Source organism: Etheostoma spectabile, chromosome 2, assembly GCF_008692095.1.
Source record: "Etheostoma spectabile isolate EspeVRDwgs_2016 chromosome 2, UIUC_Espe_1.0, whole genome shotgun sequence".
Taxonomy (NCBI): Eukaryota; Metazoa; Chordata; class Actinopteri; order Perciformes; family Percidae; genus Etheostoma; species Etheostoma spectabile.
Genome location: NC_045734.1, coordinates 16,098,665 through 16,113,607, shown reverse-complemented (window position 1 = coordinate 16,113,607; position 14,943 = coordinate 16,098,665). Strand labels below are relative to the sequence as shown.

At 42.6% G+C, this 14,943-nt stretch overlaps 1 protein-coding gene across 3 annotated transcripts in view; it reads left to right on the top strand.

Annotated features, from left to right (window-relative positions):
• The window catches only part of grin2bb (glutamate receptor, ionotropic, N-methyl D-aspartate 2B, genome duplicate b), a gene marked incomplete at its 5' end in the record, with an annotated part of 80,855 nt that extends 69,762 nt beyond the window's left edge, over nucleotides 1-11,093 (top strand). The window contains 3 exon segments of one of the 3 annotated variants that reach the window (XM_032537554.1): nucleotides 2,251-2,489; nucleotides 5,323-5,731; nucleotides 7,301-11,093. In XM_032537554.1, the coding sequence (XP_032393445.1) occupies nucleotides 2,251-2,489; nucleotides 5,323-5,731; nucleotides 7,301-7,698 (1,046 nt within the window). 3 annotated transcript variants of the gene reach the window in all.
• Nucleotides 11,094-14,943: the final 3,850 nt, after the last annotated feature.

Below are 14,943 nucleotides of genomic sequence, written 5' to 3'. Positions count from 1 at the left end.
TTAAAAAGTTGATTGGAGAGGGGAAAAAATATTATAGACAATTATAGGCTGCTTAGCCAAAATGATTTTAAATGCCTTGTAATGGCATCCAAGGTGATGTGTGAAAAAAAGGTCAACTACCATTCGAATGGATTAAAGAATAGCCAAAATAGCAAAGGCTCAACTAATAATCAGCTCCAGGGAAATCAAAGAAGACATAAAGTTACCTGTGAGTACTGTTACGATCAGAAGAAGGCTATGTGAACCAAAGCTATCAGCTAGAAGCCCCTGCAGAGTCCCATTGCTGAAAAAAGACATGTACTGAATAGGTTGAAGGACACAGTGACTGGCCAAAGGAGAAATTGCGGCACATTCTGTGGACTGATGAGAGCAAAACTGATCTTTTTGGGACTAGGGGCCGCAGACAGTTTGTCCGATGACCCCTTGCACTGAAGTCAAGCCACAATACAATGTAAAAAAGAAAGTAAAGCATTGTGGTGCAAAAATCATGTTATGGGGATGTTTCTCATACTGTGGTGTTGGGCCTTTTTATCGCATACCAGGGATTGTGGATCAGTTTCAATACATTAAAATACTTGAAGAGGTCAAGTTGCCTTATGCTGAAGAGGAAATGTCTTTGAAATGGGTCTTTCAACAAGACAATGACCCAAAACACACCAGTAAGCAAGCAAAGTCTTGGTTCCAGATGAACAAGATTGATGTTAGGGAGTAGCCAGCCCAATCCCCGGACCTCAATCCCATAGAACACTTGTGGGGTGACATCAAAAATGCGGTTTCTGAGGCAAAACCCAGTAATGCAGAGGAATTGTGGAATGTAGTTTAATCGTCCTGGGCTGGAATACCTGTTCACAGGTACCAGAAGTTGGTCGACTTCATGGAACACAGATGTGTTTCAAAGTAAAGCAAACCCTTGAGACATTTTTCAGTTTATACAGTAAATGTTTAAATTGGAAAAGAAAAATGAAAATACTGCAAAAAATTTTAACAGTCTAATATTTATTTTTCTTCACTTTCTGTAAAGGTATAACACAAACTGGATCAATTTTGGTTATGTTTTTGAATTGAATGCGCAATGTTCTCAATGCATTGATATTATAAGGATTTTGAGCATTATTCCCATTTTTAAACACACTGCTATTATTCTGAGCACAACTGTACCTATTATATTTTCTTTGTCTTTATTTTTAAAGGTCCCATGGCATGAAAATTTCACTTTATGAGGTTTTTTAACATTAACATGCATTCCCCCAACCTGCCAGTGGTCCCCCAGTGGCTTATGAGGTCATAAGGGGCAAGGTTACCTCCGCTTTCTCTGCATTGCCCGCCCAGAGAATGTGGCCCACCCATGAGAGAGAGACATCATGGCTTTCAAATTTGCAAAGTAGCAATTTGGTCAAGGTCACACCCCCCTTCCCCCCTCCACAAAAGCTACAGACTCAGAAAAGGCGCATACTAAGGAAAGCTCATTGTAGGACTGGCTCTAATGGCTGTAATTTTGGGAAAGAGACTTAAGATATGGTATTAAGGGACCACTAAGGTCTATGTAAAAGCATCCAAAAAGCACCATGTTAGGGTACCTAGTAAATTTGCAAACATTTAAAAAAAATGTTTTGTGTTGTCATTATGGGGTATTGTGTGTAGAATATTTAGAAAAAAAATGAGTTGAATTCTTTATGCAATAAGGCTGTAAGTAACAAGGAAATGTGGAAAAAGTGAAGCGTTGTGAATACTTTCTGTATGCTCTGTATATACCCCTTGATCTCACACAGACGCACACAAAAACAGGCCATTGGTGCAGCTCAAACAAATCTCTCTGGATGTGTCGTTCCCCCCCCCCCAGCATTTCCTCCTGGGATATGGAACTGAAGGGGACAACATATTTTAGGGCAGAAATGCTTGTCACATGACAACACATACTTTCTCCTGAAGGACTGTCAAGTCCCAGCACACAGTTCAGTTTTGTTCCCACAACAAGGAAGGGATAGCCTTGCATAAGCAATCTTTATGAGGATGATCCTCAGAGGGATGTTTAGTCAAAAATAATGCAACATGACATTTGTTGCACGTACATGAGACCTGAGCTGTTTTTGGCATCAACTCTCCATCTAAAAAAATGTGCCCTCTTTTTGTAATCACACTTACATGTTCAGACACCAATGGGCAAACTCATCCAAGTGCACAGGTCACACAAACATGCACACAAACACATCTATTCAGTAACCTGTGTATATGTGTCTCTCCTTCCTCTAGGTGATATGGAGGAGTTTGAGGCCCTGTGGCTGACAGGCATCTGCCACAATGAGAAGAACGAGGTGATGAGCAGTCAGCTGGATGTAGACAACATGGCGGGGGTCTTCTACATGCTTGGGGCCGCCATGATTCTCTCATTAATCACCTTCATCTGTGAACATTGGTTCTACTGGCAACTGCGCTTCTGCTTCATGGGCGTGTGCTCAGGACAGCCCGGGGCCACTTTCTCCATTAGCCGAGTGAGTGTGCTTGTGTTTTATTTTAGGTCTTACCTTTGTCCTCCTGACAGAAAGATCACAAGAGTGGTTGTATTCCAACCACTGGCTGTTGTTGAGGTGTATTGAGTCTGTCGGGGATATGATGACTCACCTGATTTAACCTCTGGCCTTTTTAGCCCAGGCAGGCTTCACGTACTTTAATTCTACTGCAATTCAACATTTTTCATTTTTATAACACACTGCAAATCAGGGGAGCATAATATTACAATGATGTAATAGCAGTACAAATAAGAATTCATTAGACCCTGTCCAAAAACTGCATTTATGCAAAAACAAAATCAGAGTGGGACCTCTTCCATGTTGCACCTCCATATTTCCACAGTAGCCCAGAACAGACAAACCAAACACTGGCTCTCGATAGGGCCATTTGCGTTTTTCCTTCAGCCACCGTAGTTCTCCAACACACTTGGCACACAGGAGAAGTTTTAATTGTTTGCCATCTGTAACCATCGCAAGATGCCACTAAATCCTACACACTGGTACTGTAAGGTGTCAGTATGCTCAAAACAAACAAGTTCATAGAATGTGTCGTCTGACCACATCAATATATTTTTAGTTTATAGCTGTTGCAAACAGCCTCACTTGAAGGCCGGATGAAGAGGCTAGTCATAGAGGGATTCAATATGTGATAATCCTTTGAATTTGGGCTATATAAGCATTTCAATTTTTTTAGATTTGTTTTAACACATGGAGTTAGTAATTTGGCTAAAAAGGAAGAAGAAAAAATGAGTCTAACCCTATTTTCCTAACTTTCTCACCTCCTCACACCTGGCCAATCGCTGCATCGTTGTCAGGTTTTGTTAATTTAGGAAAGTGCAAAAAATTGTCAGAGAGACCAACTAGCATCAGTCTCTGATGGGATCAACAAAGCCTGTAGTCTTTGAGAAAGGCCACTATTTATCACCTTAATGTTGCTGAAATAAAAGCTACTTACTATGCTGCACATCCTCAGCCGGTGACCTGAAGGTGTGTTTGTGGATGTCGAAGAGCTCATCTCAGCGTGGTTACGATCCTGCTCAGATGGGTCACTTAACAAGGACTCTAAGTGTTATTGATGCAGGCTGTGTAGGTCCATATAAATAATCACTTCAGGTGTAATTCATTTGCATAATGTTACCTTTTAATAAAAAATGGAAGTGGGGATTGTTGTTGCATGCCAAATGTCTCACTTATTATTTTCCTGAAAAAAGGACACCAGTGTTAATGTGTTTGGTGTTTCTAATTGTAATATGATTTGGTTTACACCTACTCAGACTAATCTGAAAGAACCTAAAACACAGCTCTGGCCTTGAGCACTTCAGAAACACACAGTCCTTTCTTTTCTTTTTTTGTTGAATTGTCAGAAATCTTCTTCTGTCTTTGTAGCTTCCAAAACTGCTATTTTTATGCAAAACACAAGCACAGCTTTACGATTTACTCTGAGCTCTGACATCCTTGAGACTGAATTTACTTGTTGCATTACAACATCCCTTTCAAGTGCATACACGTTTCAAGAGGTGCTTCTACAGCCAGATATCTTTTATATATTTCCATGCCTTGTTTAACACTCAAGTTGCAGCCAGGAGAGAAAAAATATTAACAAAAGGCCATCATTCAAAAAACTGCATTTCATATAAAGTATATAGAAAGTGTAAGAATGGACAAGTGATGAGAGTACAAAGGGCTAATAAAATACAGAGGAGGAAAAAGAGATAACTTAGCGTGAGTCAATGATAAAGAATAAAACAGGTAGCAGGACAAAGGTAAAGTAAAAAAGAATAGACACAGCAGTGTGCCAGGAACCTCTGTTCTGTTACCTTTCACAGCAGCTGTAGTAGCTATAGATGTAGAGAGATAAAGACAGACAATCCCATTGGAGCGGCTGCCGCTCACCCGAGCACCCGGAAACAGAGATAAAACAGACACAAAGAGAGAATGGAGGTATAAAAGAAAAGAGGGTTGACAATCCAGATTCATGAATGTAGCTCGGTGACGGGGAAAGTGACTAAGAGACAGAGAGAAATTGTTTCTGACAAGTTGACGCCTTTGAGGAATGCTGGCCTGCGTGCTGGCTGGTGGGTAGTGTGTCCTCGACCTTTCGGATTTGGCTGTCGCCTGAACCACAGATTCCCTCAGCCCCCCCAGTTAACACGCTTGTTTGACTTCTCTCGCAAAAGGCTTTCCCCTCTCTTGAAGATCATGCTCTTACCCACAAACCCCAAAAAACACACACTGATTGATAACTTTTTAAATAGACAATTGTTGAAATTAATAGAAATTCAAAAAAACTTTTACCATGGGATTCAAGTTTCAGCTACATTTAAATGACATTGATTAAACCTATTGATTTGTGGTCAAAACCATGAGCTGTGCACCCCATGTGTTATCAATCAAGGCTTTGATCTGCTCCCTTAGTTCTCTGTGTCGGAGGTGGAGCAGCAGCTGGGAGGGTCCATGCTGTTCCCTTGACAAAAGTCATTTATGAACTCCGCCCCTATTACTGTTTAATAGTGTAAACAAGAGGGTGGTAAGAGAACACATGGCAATGCATTAACCTCTCTCTGCCTCTCTCTCTCTCTCTTTCTCTCTCTCTCTCTCTTTCTCTCTCTCTGTGTTTATATGTCTTCTGTTTGACTGCCTCTTTCTAACTTTAAACCACCGTTGGTTCTTGATTCCTTACTACCGCCACACATTTGACTGTTTTCTTCTTCTAACTTGGGCTACTACCTTACCACTCTTATTCTTCTTCCCCTGGCCTGTCTCACCCTCTATTTTTCTCTCTACCTCCCTGTTCTTTTAATTTTCCACACTCCAGGGTATCTACAGCTGCATCCACGGGGTACAAATTGAGGAAAACAAGTCAACCATAGACTCGCCTTCGGCATCCATGAAGAAGAACATGAACAACACACACTCCAACATACTGCGGTTGCTTCGCACTGCCAAGGACATGACTGCCGTCCCGGGCATTAACGGCTCTCCACACGCCGCCCTGGAGTACAGCCACAGCGGCCGTGACTCGGCTATCTATGACATTCAGGAGCACCGGCGCAGCTTGGTGGGTCACCCTGCCGATTGCAAGTCAGCGCCACCCTACCTGCCAGAGGACAACATGTTCAGTGACTACATCAGCGAGGTGGAGAGGACTTTTGGCAACTTGCCCCTGAAGGACAACAACCTGTACCAGGACCATTACCTGCACCACCACCCGGCCTCGGCTCTGGGTATGTCCGGCCCCCCGCCTAATAGGCCGCGTAGCTTAGGCAGCACTAGCTCATTGGAGGGGGGCATGTTCGATTGCGACAGTTTAGGGGGAGGGGTAGCGCCCATCTTCACCACCCAGCCCCGTCCTTCCATGACTCACAGGAATACCAATAAATTTGACCTGATTGCTGGCCACACCCCTGCGGATTCCACCCAGGGTGGGTTCAAGGGAAACAATGTGTACGGGAGGTTTTCTTTCAAAGGAGGTGCATCCAGTACGGGGCTCATCGGGGGTCATGACCGGTACTGTGGTGGGGGCGGGGGAGGCTCAGGGGGGGATGATGGGAACATTCGCTCGGATGTTTCGGATATCTCTACGCACACCGTCACCTACGGCAACCTGGAGGGCAACAACAAGCGGCGTAAGCAGTACAGGGACAGCCTGAAAAAGAGGCCAGCTTCGGCCAAGTGCAGACGGGAGCAGGACGAGATAGAGCTGAGCGGCCTCAGGAGGAGAGCCCACCACCACACCGTCCACCACCACTTCCCCCATGGGCCCCTGGCACACCGCACGGTCTCACCTCCCCTGGAGCGGAAGAGGGGAGGAGGAGGGGGTAATTCTTCACCTTACATATTCCGCAAAGACAAAGAGAACCTGAGGGATTTCTATGCGGACCAGTTCTGCTCCAAGGAGGGCAAGGCCAAGTGGGAGCAAGAGGGTGGAAATGGAGGAAGTGGTGTGGGCGGTGGTAGTGGTGGTGGTATCTGTAAAAGCTTAGTACCTGTGGAAGACTTCCTTAAAGGTAAAGGCAAGAAGCCGGAGTGTAAAGGTGGGCTTGGCTCAGTGTTGGCAGGGCAGCAAGCCCACACCTGCTGGGATAAGGGGGTTTCTGGGATAGGAGGAGGGGGCATAGCAGGGGGTGACTGGGATTGTCGTAACAGCCACAATGTGTGTCACCACGGAGGAGGCGGCGCTTGCCCAACTAGCGGTGTTGGGGGTTGCACCAGTCGTCCCAGCTCAGCTAGCTGCAAACGCTGTGACTCCTGTAAGATTCCGCCAAGCAACCTTTACAACATCAGCGAGGATATGGTGTTTGCTGGAATGAAGAGTAGCGTAGGACCCAACCAAATGCTAACTCAGGCACAGCGCAGGAAGCTAGGGCCAGGTGGGAGGGTGTTACGGAGGCAACACTCGTATGACACATTTGTGGATCTGCAGAGGGAGGGGGCAAGCCGCATGGGAGGGGCTGGCAGTGGAGTTGGGGGCCAGTTTCCCCAGCCTCGAAGTGTGAGCTTGAAAGACAAAGACCGCTTCATGGAGGGCCCCAGCCCTTACGCACACATGTTTGAGAGGTATGCAGGTGAAAGGGAGTCTTCCATGTTTGGAGGAATAGGAGGGGATAGGGCGAAGGGAGGCTCCTCTTTCAGTTTGTTCCATGGAGGCGAAGGTGGGTTACATCAGCGGTCGGTGGGGGAGAGAGACCTGAGGGACAGAGATAGAGCTATGATGGGAGGTGGGGGCGGTGGTGGTGGTGGTGGTAGCAGCAGAGGGGCCGGGACTTACTCCTTGTCTAAATCTCTCTACCCAGATAAGGTGAACCAGAACCCCTTCATCCCAGCCTTCGGCGACGACCAGTGTCTATTACACGGCGCCAAACCGTACTACGTCAAAAAGCCACAGACGCAGCAGCAGCAGCAACTTCTCAACAACAGCCGAGGAGGAGGGGACTTCCACAGCTCCATGGGAGCAGCTTCCTATTTGCCCGCGTCCGCCACAGCTGGGGTGATGTCCAATGTGGCCCCCAGGTTCCCCAAAGAGCTGTGTCTGGGCGGGGTGGGAGGGCCCATGGGGAACCACCACGGGGCCAGCAAGCTACTGCCAGTGGGCAGGGACACGTTAGGTTTGGGGCAGGGACAGAGATCCTTCAACGGTGCCAGCAATGGACACGTCTATGAAAAGCTCTCTAGCATTGAGTCAGACGTCTGAGGGGGAAGACGGAGGAAGAAAGAGAGGGAGGAGATGAAGTGGGTGAAGAAAAGAGGAAGCAAAACATACAGATGTTGGTGACCTCTCTGTGTGAAGACAATGCGGAGACACAATACTGTGTGTGTTGTTCTCACTCCTCTAAATGGAAAGAATTTGGACGATGCACAGAGGCCACTGCAGGCTAAGCTGTGAAGTCCGGCGGGAGACAAGTTTTTAATGAGAAGAGCGGATTCTGGTGCTGCTCTGGAAGATTGGGAGGAAGGGAGGAGGAAAAAGTGAAATAAAATCTTCAGTTTCTGCTCTCTTCACATGCTCATTGTCTTTCCCTCCCTCCTGCAGTTCCTTAACACCAAAACAAACATTTTGTTTTACAACGGAAATACAATCATGAATGAGATATCAACGCTTCTGTTGAAGTAACAGGGTAAACTAATAAAACTTGTATTGATAATGTTGATAATATTATTGAATATTATTCCAGTGTTTATTGATGATCGGTTGGGATTGTTTTTTCAATTTTATTGATTTAAATAGTTCATGTTACATATTTGTATGATGTTAATTCTTTCTTCGCCTACCAATATTACAGAAGACTGATAGACCAGTCGTCAGACCTTTTTTGGGTTCCTGTAATTTGGACTCTTCTTTGCTATTAATTCTTTGTTTGATTTTTTTTTGGGACTTTTCTTACTCTTGAGTGCTGTGAAGTGTATGTGAAAGGCATGACTTGCTGAGTACATTCTATGTACTTATAAATTTGCAAAGGTTTCTTTTTTTCAGCTGCAGAAGCAACATCATCATACTGATTTGCCGTTTCCTCTCCTTTTTTTTCTGCTCGGCAGTACCAAATGGTGGCAGTCTCACATTTTGAGCTGGATGTGCCTTAAAGGATTAATACTGATTTTCTACACTCACAATCTCCTGCAAACAAAGTCTATGTGCTTTGAGTTTAAGAATACAGCTGACAAAGTCTGATATGGGGGTAGAGTTTCATGAGCATAACCGACTTTTTGGCATTTAACAGATATTTTATTAACACAGCAAAATGTTCTGCCATAGAGGAAGCTTATTCCTCCATAGAGCCCCAAGAAACAAAAGGAACCAATAGCAGCCAAAAAAAAGCCAGTTTTGACAGAGCCATGCCCCTGTATGTAAAGAAATACCATTTAGAACTAGAATATCGAGGCATTCTATAGAGGCATATAGAGCTTCTTGTTGTGTTACTCCACAATTATTCCAACTGCAAGTCCTTGAAATCATTTCTGATGAAGTTTAACAAGCTTGATCACTCCTCACCTCACTGTTAATTACAAATGAACCAGAAGCCAACTATCCGTTAAACACATGTAAATCCCATTTAATGTCCGCTTGTTGCTCCCATTGTGTTTCATTGGGTCTGACTCAATTGGCTGTGACAGTTATGCTGTTCAGGACAGGGACATAATGGACTCACAGAGTGAGGCCTCTGTTGCTGGGATGAGCAGTAGTAACGTTAATTATTTCATAATTACGGCTATACGCCCTGCCTTCTGTATTAGATGGTCACATTTGACTGATGTGCAGAGAACAAGCGTTGAACATTTTCACTCTGCTGGTTTAAAGGACCACAGCAAGCTCTAGTACATAGTCTAGCCCAAATAATCTCTTTACTTAATGTTGTGATTATTCATAATTTACATCTTTATAGCATGTCATTTAATTTAATTATTTTTTTAAAAAGACGAGGGTTTATAGCTCAGAAATGAGATAAATAGTACAAACCGTTTGTGCTAACTATACAGATACTATACAGATACTGAATAGTGTTCCCTGTGATTTAAAGGAATAGTTTGACATTTTGAGAAATAAGCTATTATGCTTTTTTGCCAAGCCTAGATGAGAAGATTGATACCACTCGGTACGGTTTATACGGTGAATGTGAAGCTATAGCCAGCAGTAATTAAGCTTAGCTTAGCATAAAGACTTGGTTGAAACCAAGAGAACCTGCAGGCTCTGTCTACCTCCCAGCACCTCTAAAGCTTACTAATTAACATGTGATTATTTTTTGGGTTAATACAAAAACCGGAGCGTAAAAAATGGATATGTTGGAGGATTATCTATAGCACTTTTTGTTGTTGTTGTTTCTGTGATGTTGCTATGCAACCAATAAGCCAAGAAGTAGACCAGCACATAACCTTCCACAAAACCACAACTTTTTGTTTTACACTTGTACAAAATAAAACAAATGAGATATAAGGAGTTGGTGTCTTTGTAGAGGTACTGGAAGGTGGATTTAGTTTCCCCTGGACAGGCTTTTTGTTTCCACCTGTTTCTGCTAGTTGTGCTAAGTTAAACTAACTGGCTCTAGCTTCATATTTAACATACAGATGTTAAAGTGGTTTGATCTTTTCATCTATTTCACGTAATTCCAAAAAAAGGCCAAGCTATTCCTTAATTTATATTTTTATACTCTGAACAAGAGAAGCTGGATAATACAATCCCATTCTATCAGTACTTCCACCATGTTGCCCAAGATCAGTTTTTTTATCAAACAAAACCTATAGAATTATTTCTCTATGTATTGTTACACCCCCCCCCCCCCCCCCCCCACACACACAAATTTATTGTCAATTAAAGCTGACTTTTAGTCATTTTGCCAAATTAAATTTTGATACCTAAGCACAAGCAGACTGAATGGGTCGAATATATTTAGTTTGTTGTACATCCCAGTCAAAACTTTAGAAGACTTTTCTTCTCTTGGTTGACAAGTCAGTATGTATGATAGGGGATCTCTACTGTAAGGACTTGCATGTATACACTTTTCTTTATTTCTGTTTTTAATCTTAACTTTTCGCCCAGAAAAATTGGGTGTTTTTAATCAATATTTGGATTTTTTTTCTTAATTACATTGAGTATCCATGTAGTACTGTGCGCGTTTGTGTGTGTGTGTGTGTGTGTGTGTATGTGTGTGTGTGTGTGTTTTGCAAGAGAAGACCCCAATCTTAACTAAATTTCCATTATACTTTAAATATGACTAAATTGATTAAAGATTTTACTAGGATAGAAAACATCTTTTTATTAGTCTTCTACAAAGATCAATTTTCTTTCTGTGTAAATGCATTTAAACAAGGTTGAGGTCTTGATTAATACATTCATTGTCACTGAAGAAGCCTTTTTTCATTTAAACTACTTTTCCTATTTGTTTCCTTTTGAATATCTCGTTTTATTATTTCTGTTATTGTATGTGCCTGGATCCATACGCTTGATTACCTCTGTGTGTGCTCATATGGGAGAGAGACAGAGTGTGTGTGAGAGATAGCTGTTTATTGTACATGTACTATAAAACTATGTAAATAATTTACCTCATGCTCATGGACTTTTGATAATAATAAAAAAAAAACTGTACAAAAACACCAGAGAATAGTTCTATTTGGGATAAATCTTTGATTCGTAGGTCCCCTTGCAAAATTGCTTTTGTAACGACTTCAGGCCAGGATATGTGTAATTGTTTATTATTACACAGTGTGCACATTTAATGAGTCATGGTTTGTTGATGTATTTTTATTTTCTTGTTTGATTTGGTCAAAGACCAGCTAAGGAGGTTGTGTTCTCAAAACACCATCAATACTTAGTACACACAAAGCACAATAGATTATTTATTGCATTTGTACAGAGGTAGTCTCTTTCCTCTTTAACTAATCTTCTGGTTTTGTTTTTGCCACAGAAGAATCAAAGAACTCCTCCCCCTGAGCTGTACAGATTGTGAAAAATGTACATAGTACAAAAATCTAGTTCACCCTTGCATTTTTTGTATGGAGAGAAATTACTTGTGTGAAGAGAGTATTTCAAATTTGATTGAATATTTAGTAATATTTAAAATGAGATTAAACACAGTCAATGTGAAAATAAGTGCTGAGAAATATTATTCTTCTGTCTCTTTGGAATAAAAGTGTTGAGTATTAAAAAAAGAAATCTCAAACGTATTTGTCTTCTTTGTATTTCATCATTTGTTGTGTCCGCAGGTTGGCAGCGAGCAACAGGACGTCTCATTTGGGTCCTCTTTATATTTGACCATCAAATGTGCATCAAATGTGTACATGCAGCAGATCAGATTATTATGTCCCGTACTGTCGGTCCACAGTGGAGCTGAGATAATGTCCGCAGCTGAGTGTCATCTTCTGCTCTTCCCCTTATTTGTTGTTTCTCATAAACAGGACTTACATTATTCGAGATTAATCTTACTTGTGTTGGATAAGTGTTTTGTGTAGATCAAAGCGAAACTAAATGAGGCTTGGGAATAAAAAGGTGGAGTGAGTGGCAGAAGAAGAAAAATGAGATATTGAGGGAAGGAAGAAGTAATGCAAACTGAACAAGCAGCAGAGATCAAAGCCCCCCCAAAAACCTCACTCCCCCTCACTCCTCAGACACACTCTTTACTCTGAAAGCCTTGTCCAGCAACAGGAGTTATTTAGAGAAACCTGCAGGTTTGAAAACGTACCGATGCCTTGTGTGTATAGATTTGGTGGGAGAATTTTACCATCTGTGGCCTTGGATTCTGAGGCGGTATTAATAATCCTTTAATCAGTTTTGAGCTCCTGCTTCTTAAAACAATATTTTCAATTTTATGTCTATTCTTGCTTACTTTTTCCCTCCTTACACCAACCCAACAACCTCAGGATGCATTGCAACACATGTAACTACTTCTTGACAATTAACAGTTACCTAGCAACTGGCTCTTTTTCCAGAGATTGGGAGTGAGGTGTGGAAAGAGAGACAGAGAGAGAGAGTGAGAGATTTATACAGTATTCCCACAGCATCTTAACGGGATTCGATGCAACAATGCATTGACAAAACAATACCAAAATGGAAAGTACAGCCTGAGCTTAACGCCCACACATAGCAGTGTAGAGAGGAGAGAAGAAGAGACGGAGGGAGCGGAGGAGGGGTGGTTGATGTACAGATTACAGTTTGGAGAAAAAATGAGGGATGAAACCCATGCAGAGGAACCAAGAGGAACTGACAAGCCGGGAGTGTGCAGATGCAGCTTGAAAATGATAGAGTGAGAAACATGCTGCGGCATGCGGTGTAGATGACAACTGGAGTTGTAGAAGAAGAGGAGAGAAACTGGTTGCTGTAGAAACACTTGGCAAAGTTTTACTGAAGGCATAAAGTTTGTTGCCTGTGCCCACAACACAAACACACACACACACACACAAGATTATACACAAACAAATAGTATAATAATGTTAACAGATACTAGGCACCCCCTGCTGGGCCCATGAGGACCGTTCTGACTTCAGCTGAGCATAACACAAAAGATCATGCCTCCGTGAATCAATTGTAATGTCACATCAGGTTACAGCAGCAGGAGAGCACTAACACCCTGTGGCATCAACATGGCACCCTCCAGTTACTGAATGTAGCACAGGTACTATTTATTCATGACTGGAGTTTAAGGTAGAGTTAAAGTAGCAAAGCAGTGACTAGGTTGGCTCAGTGGGTAGAGCAGGTGCACGTATACATTGAGGTTCATGCCTCGACGCAGAGGTCTAGGGTTTGAATCCGATCTGTGAAGATGCTTGTCTTTCCCTCTGTCTCACCTAGCTGTCCTATCAAAGAAAGGTAGGAAAGCCCAAAAAAAATCTTTAAAGTAACAAATCATGGTGGTGAGAGATGCTACTGGGAAATCAAATGTAAAGTTAAGGCATACATTGAGTGCTGTCTCTTGTGTGTGGTTCAAGCTTCAAAAACACTGGACAAGGCGGGCGGGTTCAAAAAGTGTCAATATTGGGTTTTGAGTAGCCAAAGTTATTTATGAATATTGCATGAAATAGTCCACTGTCTCTTCCCCTCTTACTCTTTCTTACATGTGCTAAGGCGCTCAGTCCATCTCTGTTCTTCTACCTTCTGACAATTGTGCTACTATAATGCATAAAAGTTGGCAATTTGCTGGTCAGGTTGGTTTGGGTGGTTGATTAACGCATTTCTTTTAGGGTTGGGCGGTGCGGATTGGCTCACACGCAAGAGACGCCTACGATGTTGTGTTATGACGGCATGCTATCTAAAATCACACACATGGGGCGGCATTATGCCGCTGTTGTTTGGTTCAGTGAGAACTACGGCAGTTGTCTAATGAGGAATCTCAGTGTGTCAGAGGCTTGTGATAACCCTGATGACGTCATTCAGGTTTGTAGTCACCTTGGATTAACTGTTTCTACAGGCTGGGTAGTCCTCCTGACAAGTAACCTGAACTTCAGGCAAAAAATAGGTGGGGATGCCCCTTTAAGGAGGAATCCACTGTACATGCCTCTTGACATCTCCTGTCATGGAGAGCCAAAATGCAATATTAACTGAATAAATAGCACATCATGAAATAATCATATTAATTAATACAGGCAAAATATATAAATACAGTTGTGAAACTAATCTTAAAAAATCACATGTCAACGGCTTAATACTTATTATATAAACTAAACACTTATTTGTTCATCAAAAAAGCATCACGTGATAACAACAGAACCATCCTCATATTAACTGCTGTTTCCAATGTCAAGAATGAACTTTAAAGCTAAAAAAAACCTTTCTGATCACGTTGCTGTGCAGAAATATCAACTGAAATGAATTGAAGATGTAATGTTTCCTAATAATGATAATAGATTTACAGTTATACATTTATAGTGTTGAGGAATGAGGTTTGTGATCTGTGTGTCCTTACATTAAGACAATAAAAATGTGCTGATCATAAAAAGAGTTTATTAAAGATATACAAAACATAATCACAATCTCTGATCTCAAGCAGTGTCTATATTTCACTGTCATGGCTGTTATTTTAAAAATGAAATCTATACAGTTAAAAAATGGATTTCTTACATTATATAATATTTGCAAAAGCTCTCTACTTCTAGCCTACCACACACACACACACACACACACACACACACACACACACACACACACACACACTTTCTCTTCACCTCTCTCTCCATCAGTGAGTCACTGTCTATCTCTCTCTCTGAAGCAGCTTCACTCCCCCTTTCTTCAGGACTCTCACCCGTCTCCTCCTCACCACCCGGCTCCCCCTCGGTGGGCCCGCCCCCCCCTGGGTCCTCGGGCTGTACCGGGCCAGGCTCCCCACCTCTCCTCTCAGGCCGCCTCCCTTCTTCTCCCCCACCTCCCAGTAGCCGTGGTGACGGAGGAACGGTTCCAGGGTTGCTAGGCGATGAGAGAGTTCGGTGATGCGCCTGCGCAGCAGGGACACTTCTCTGA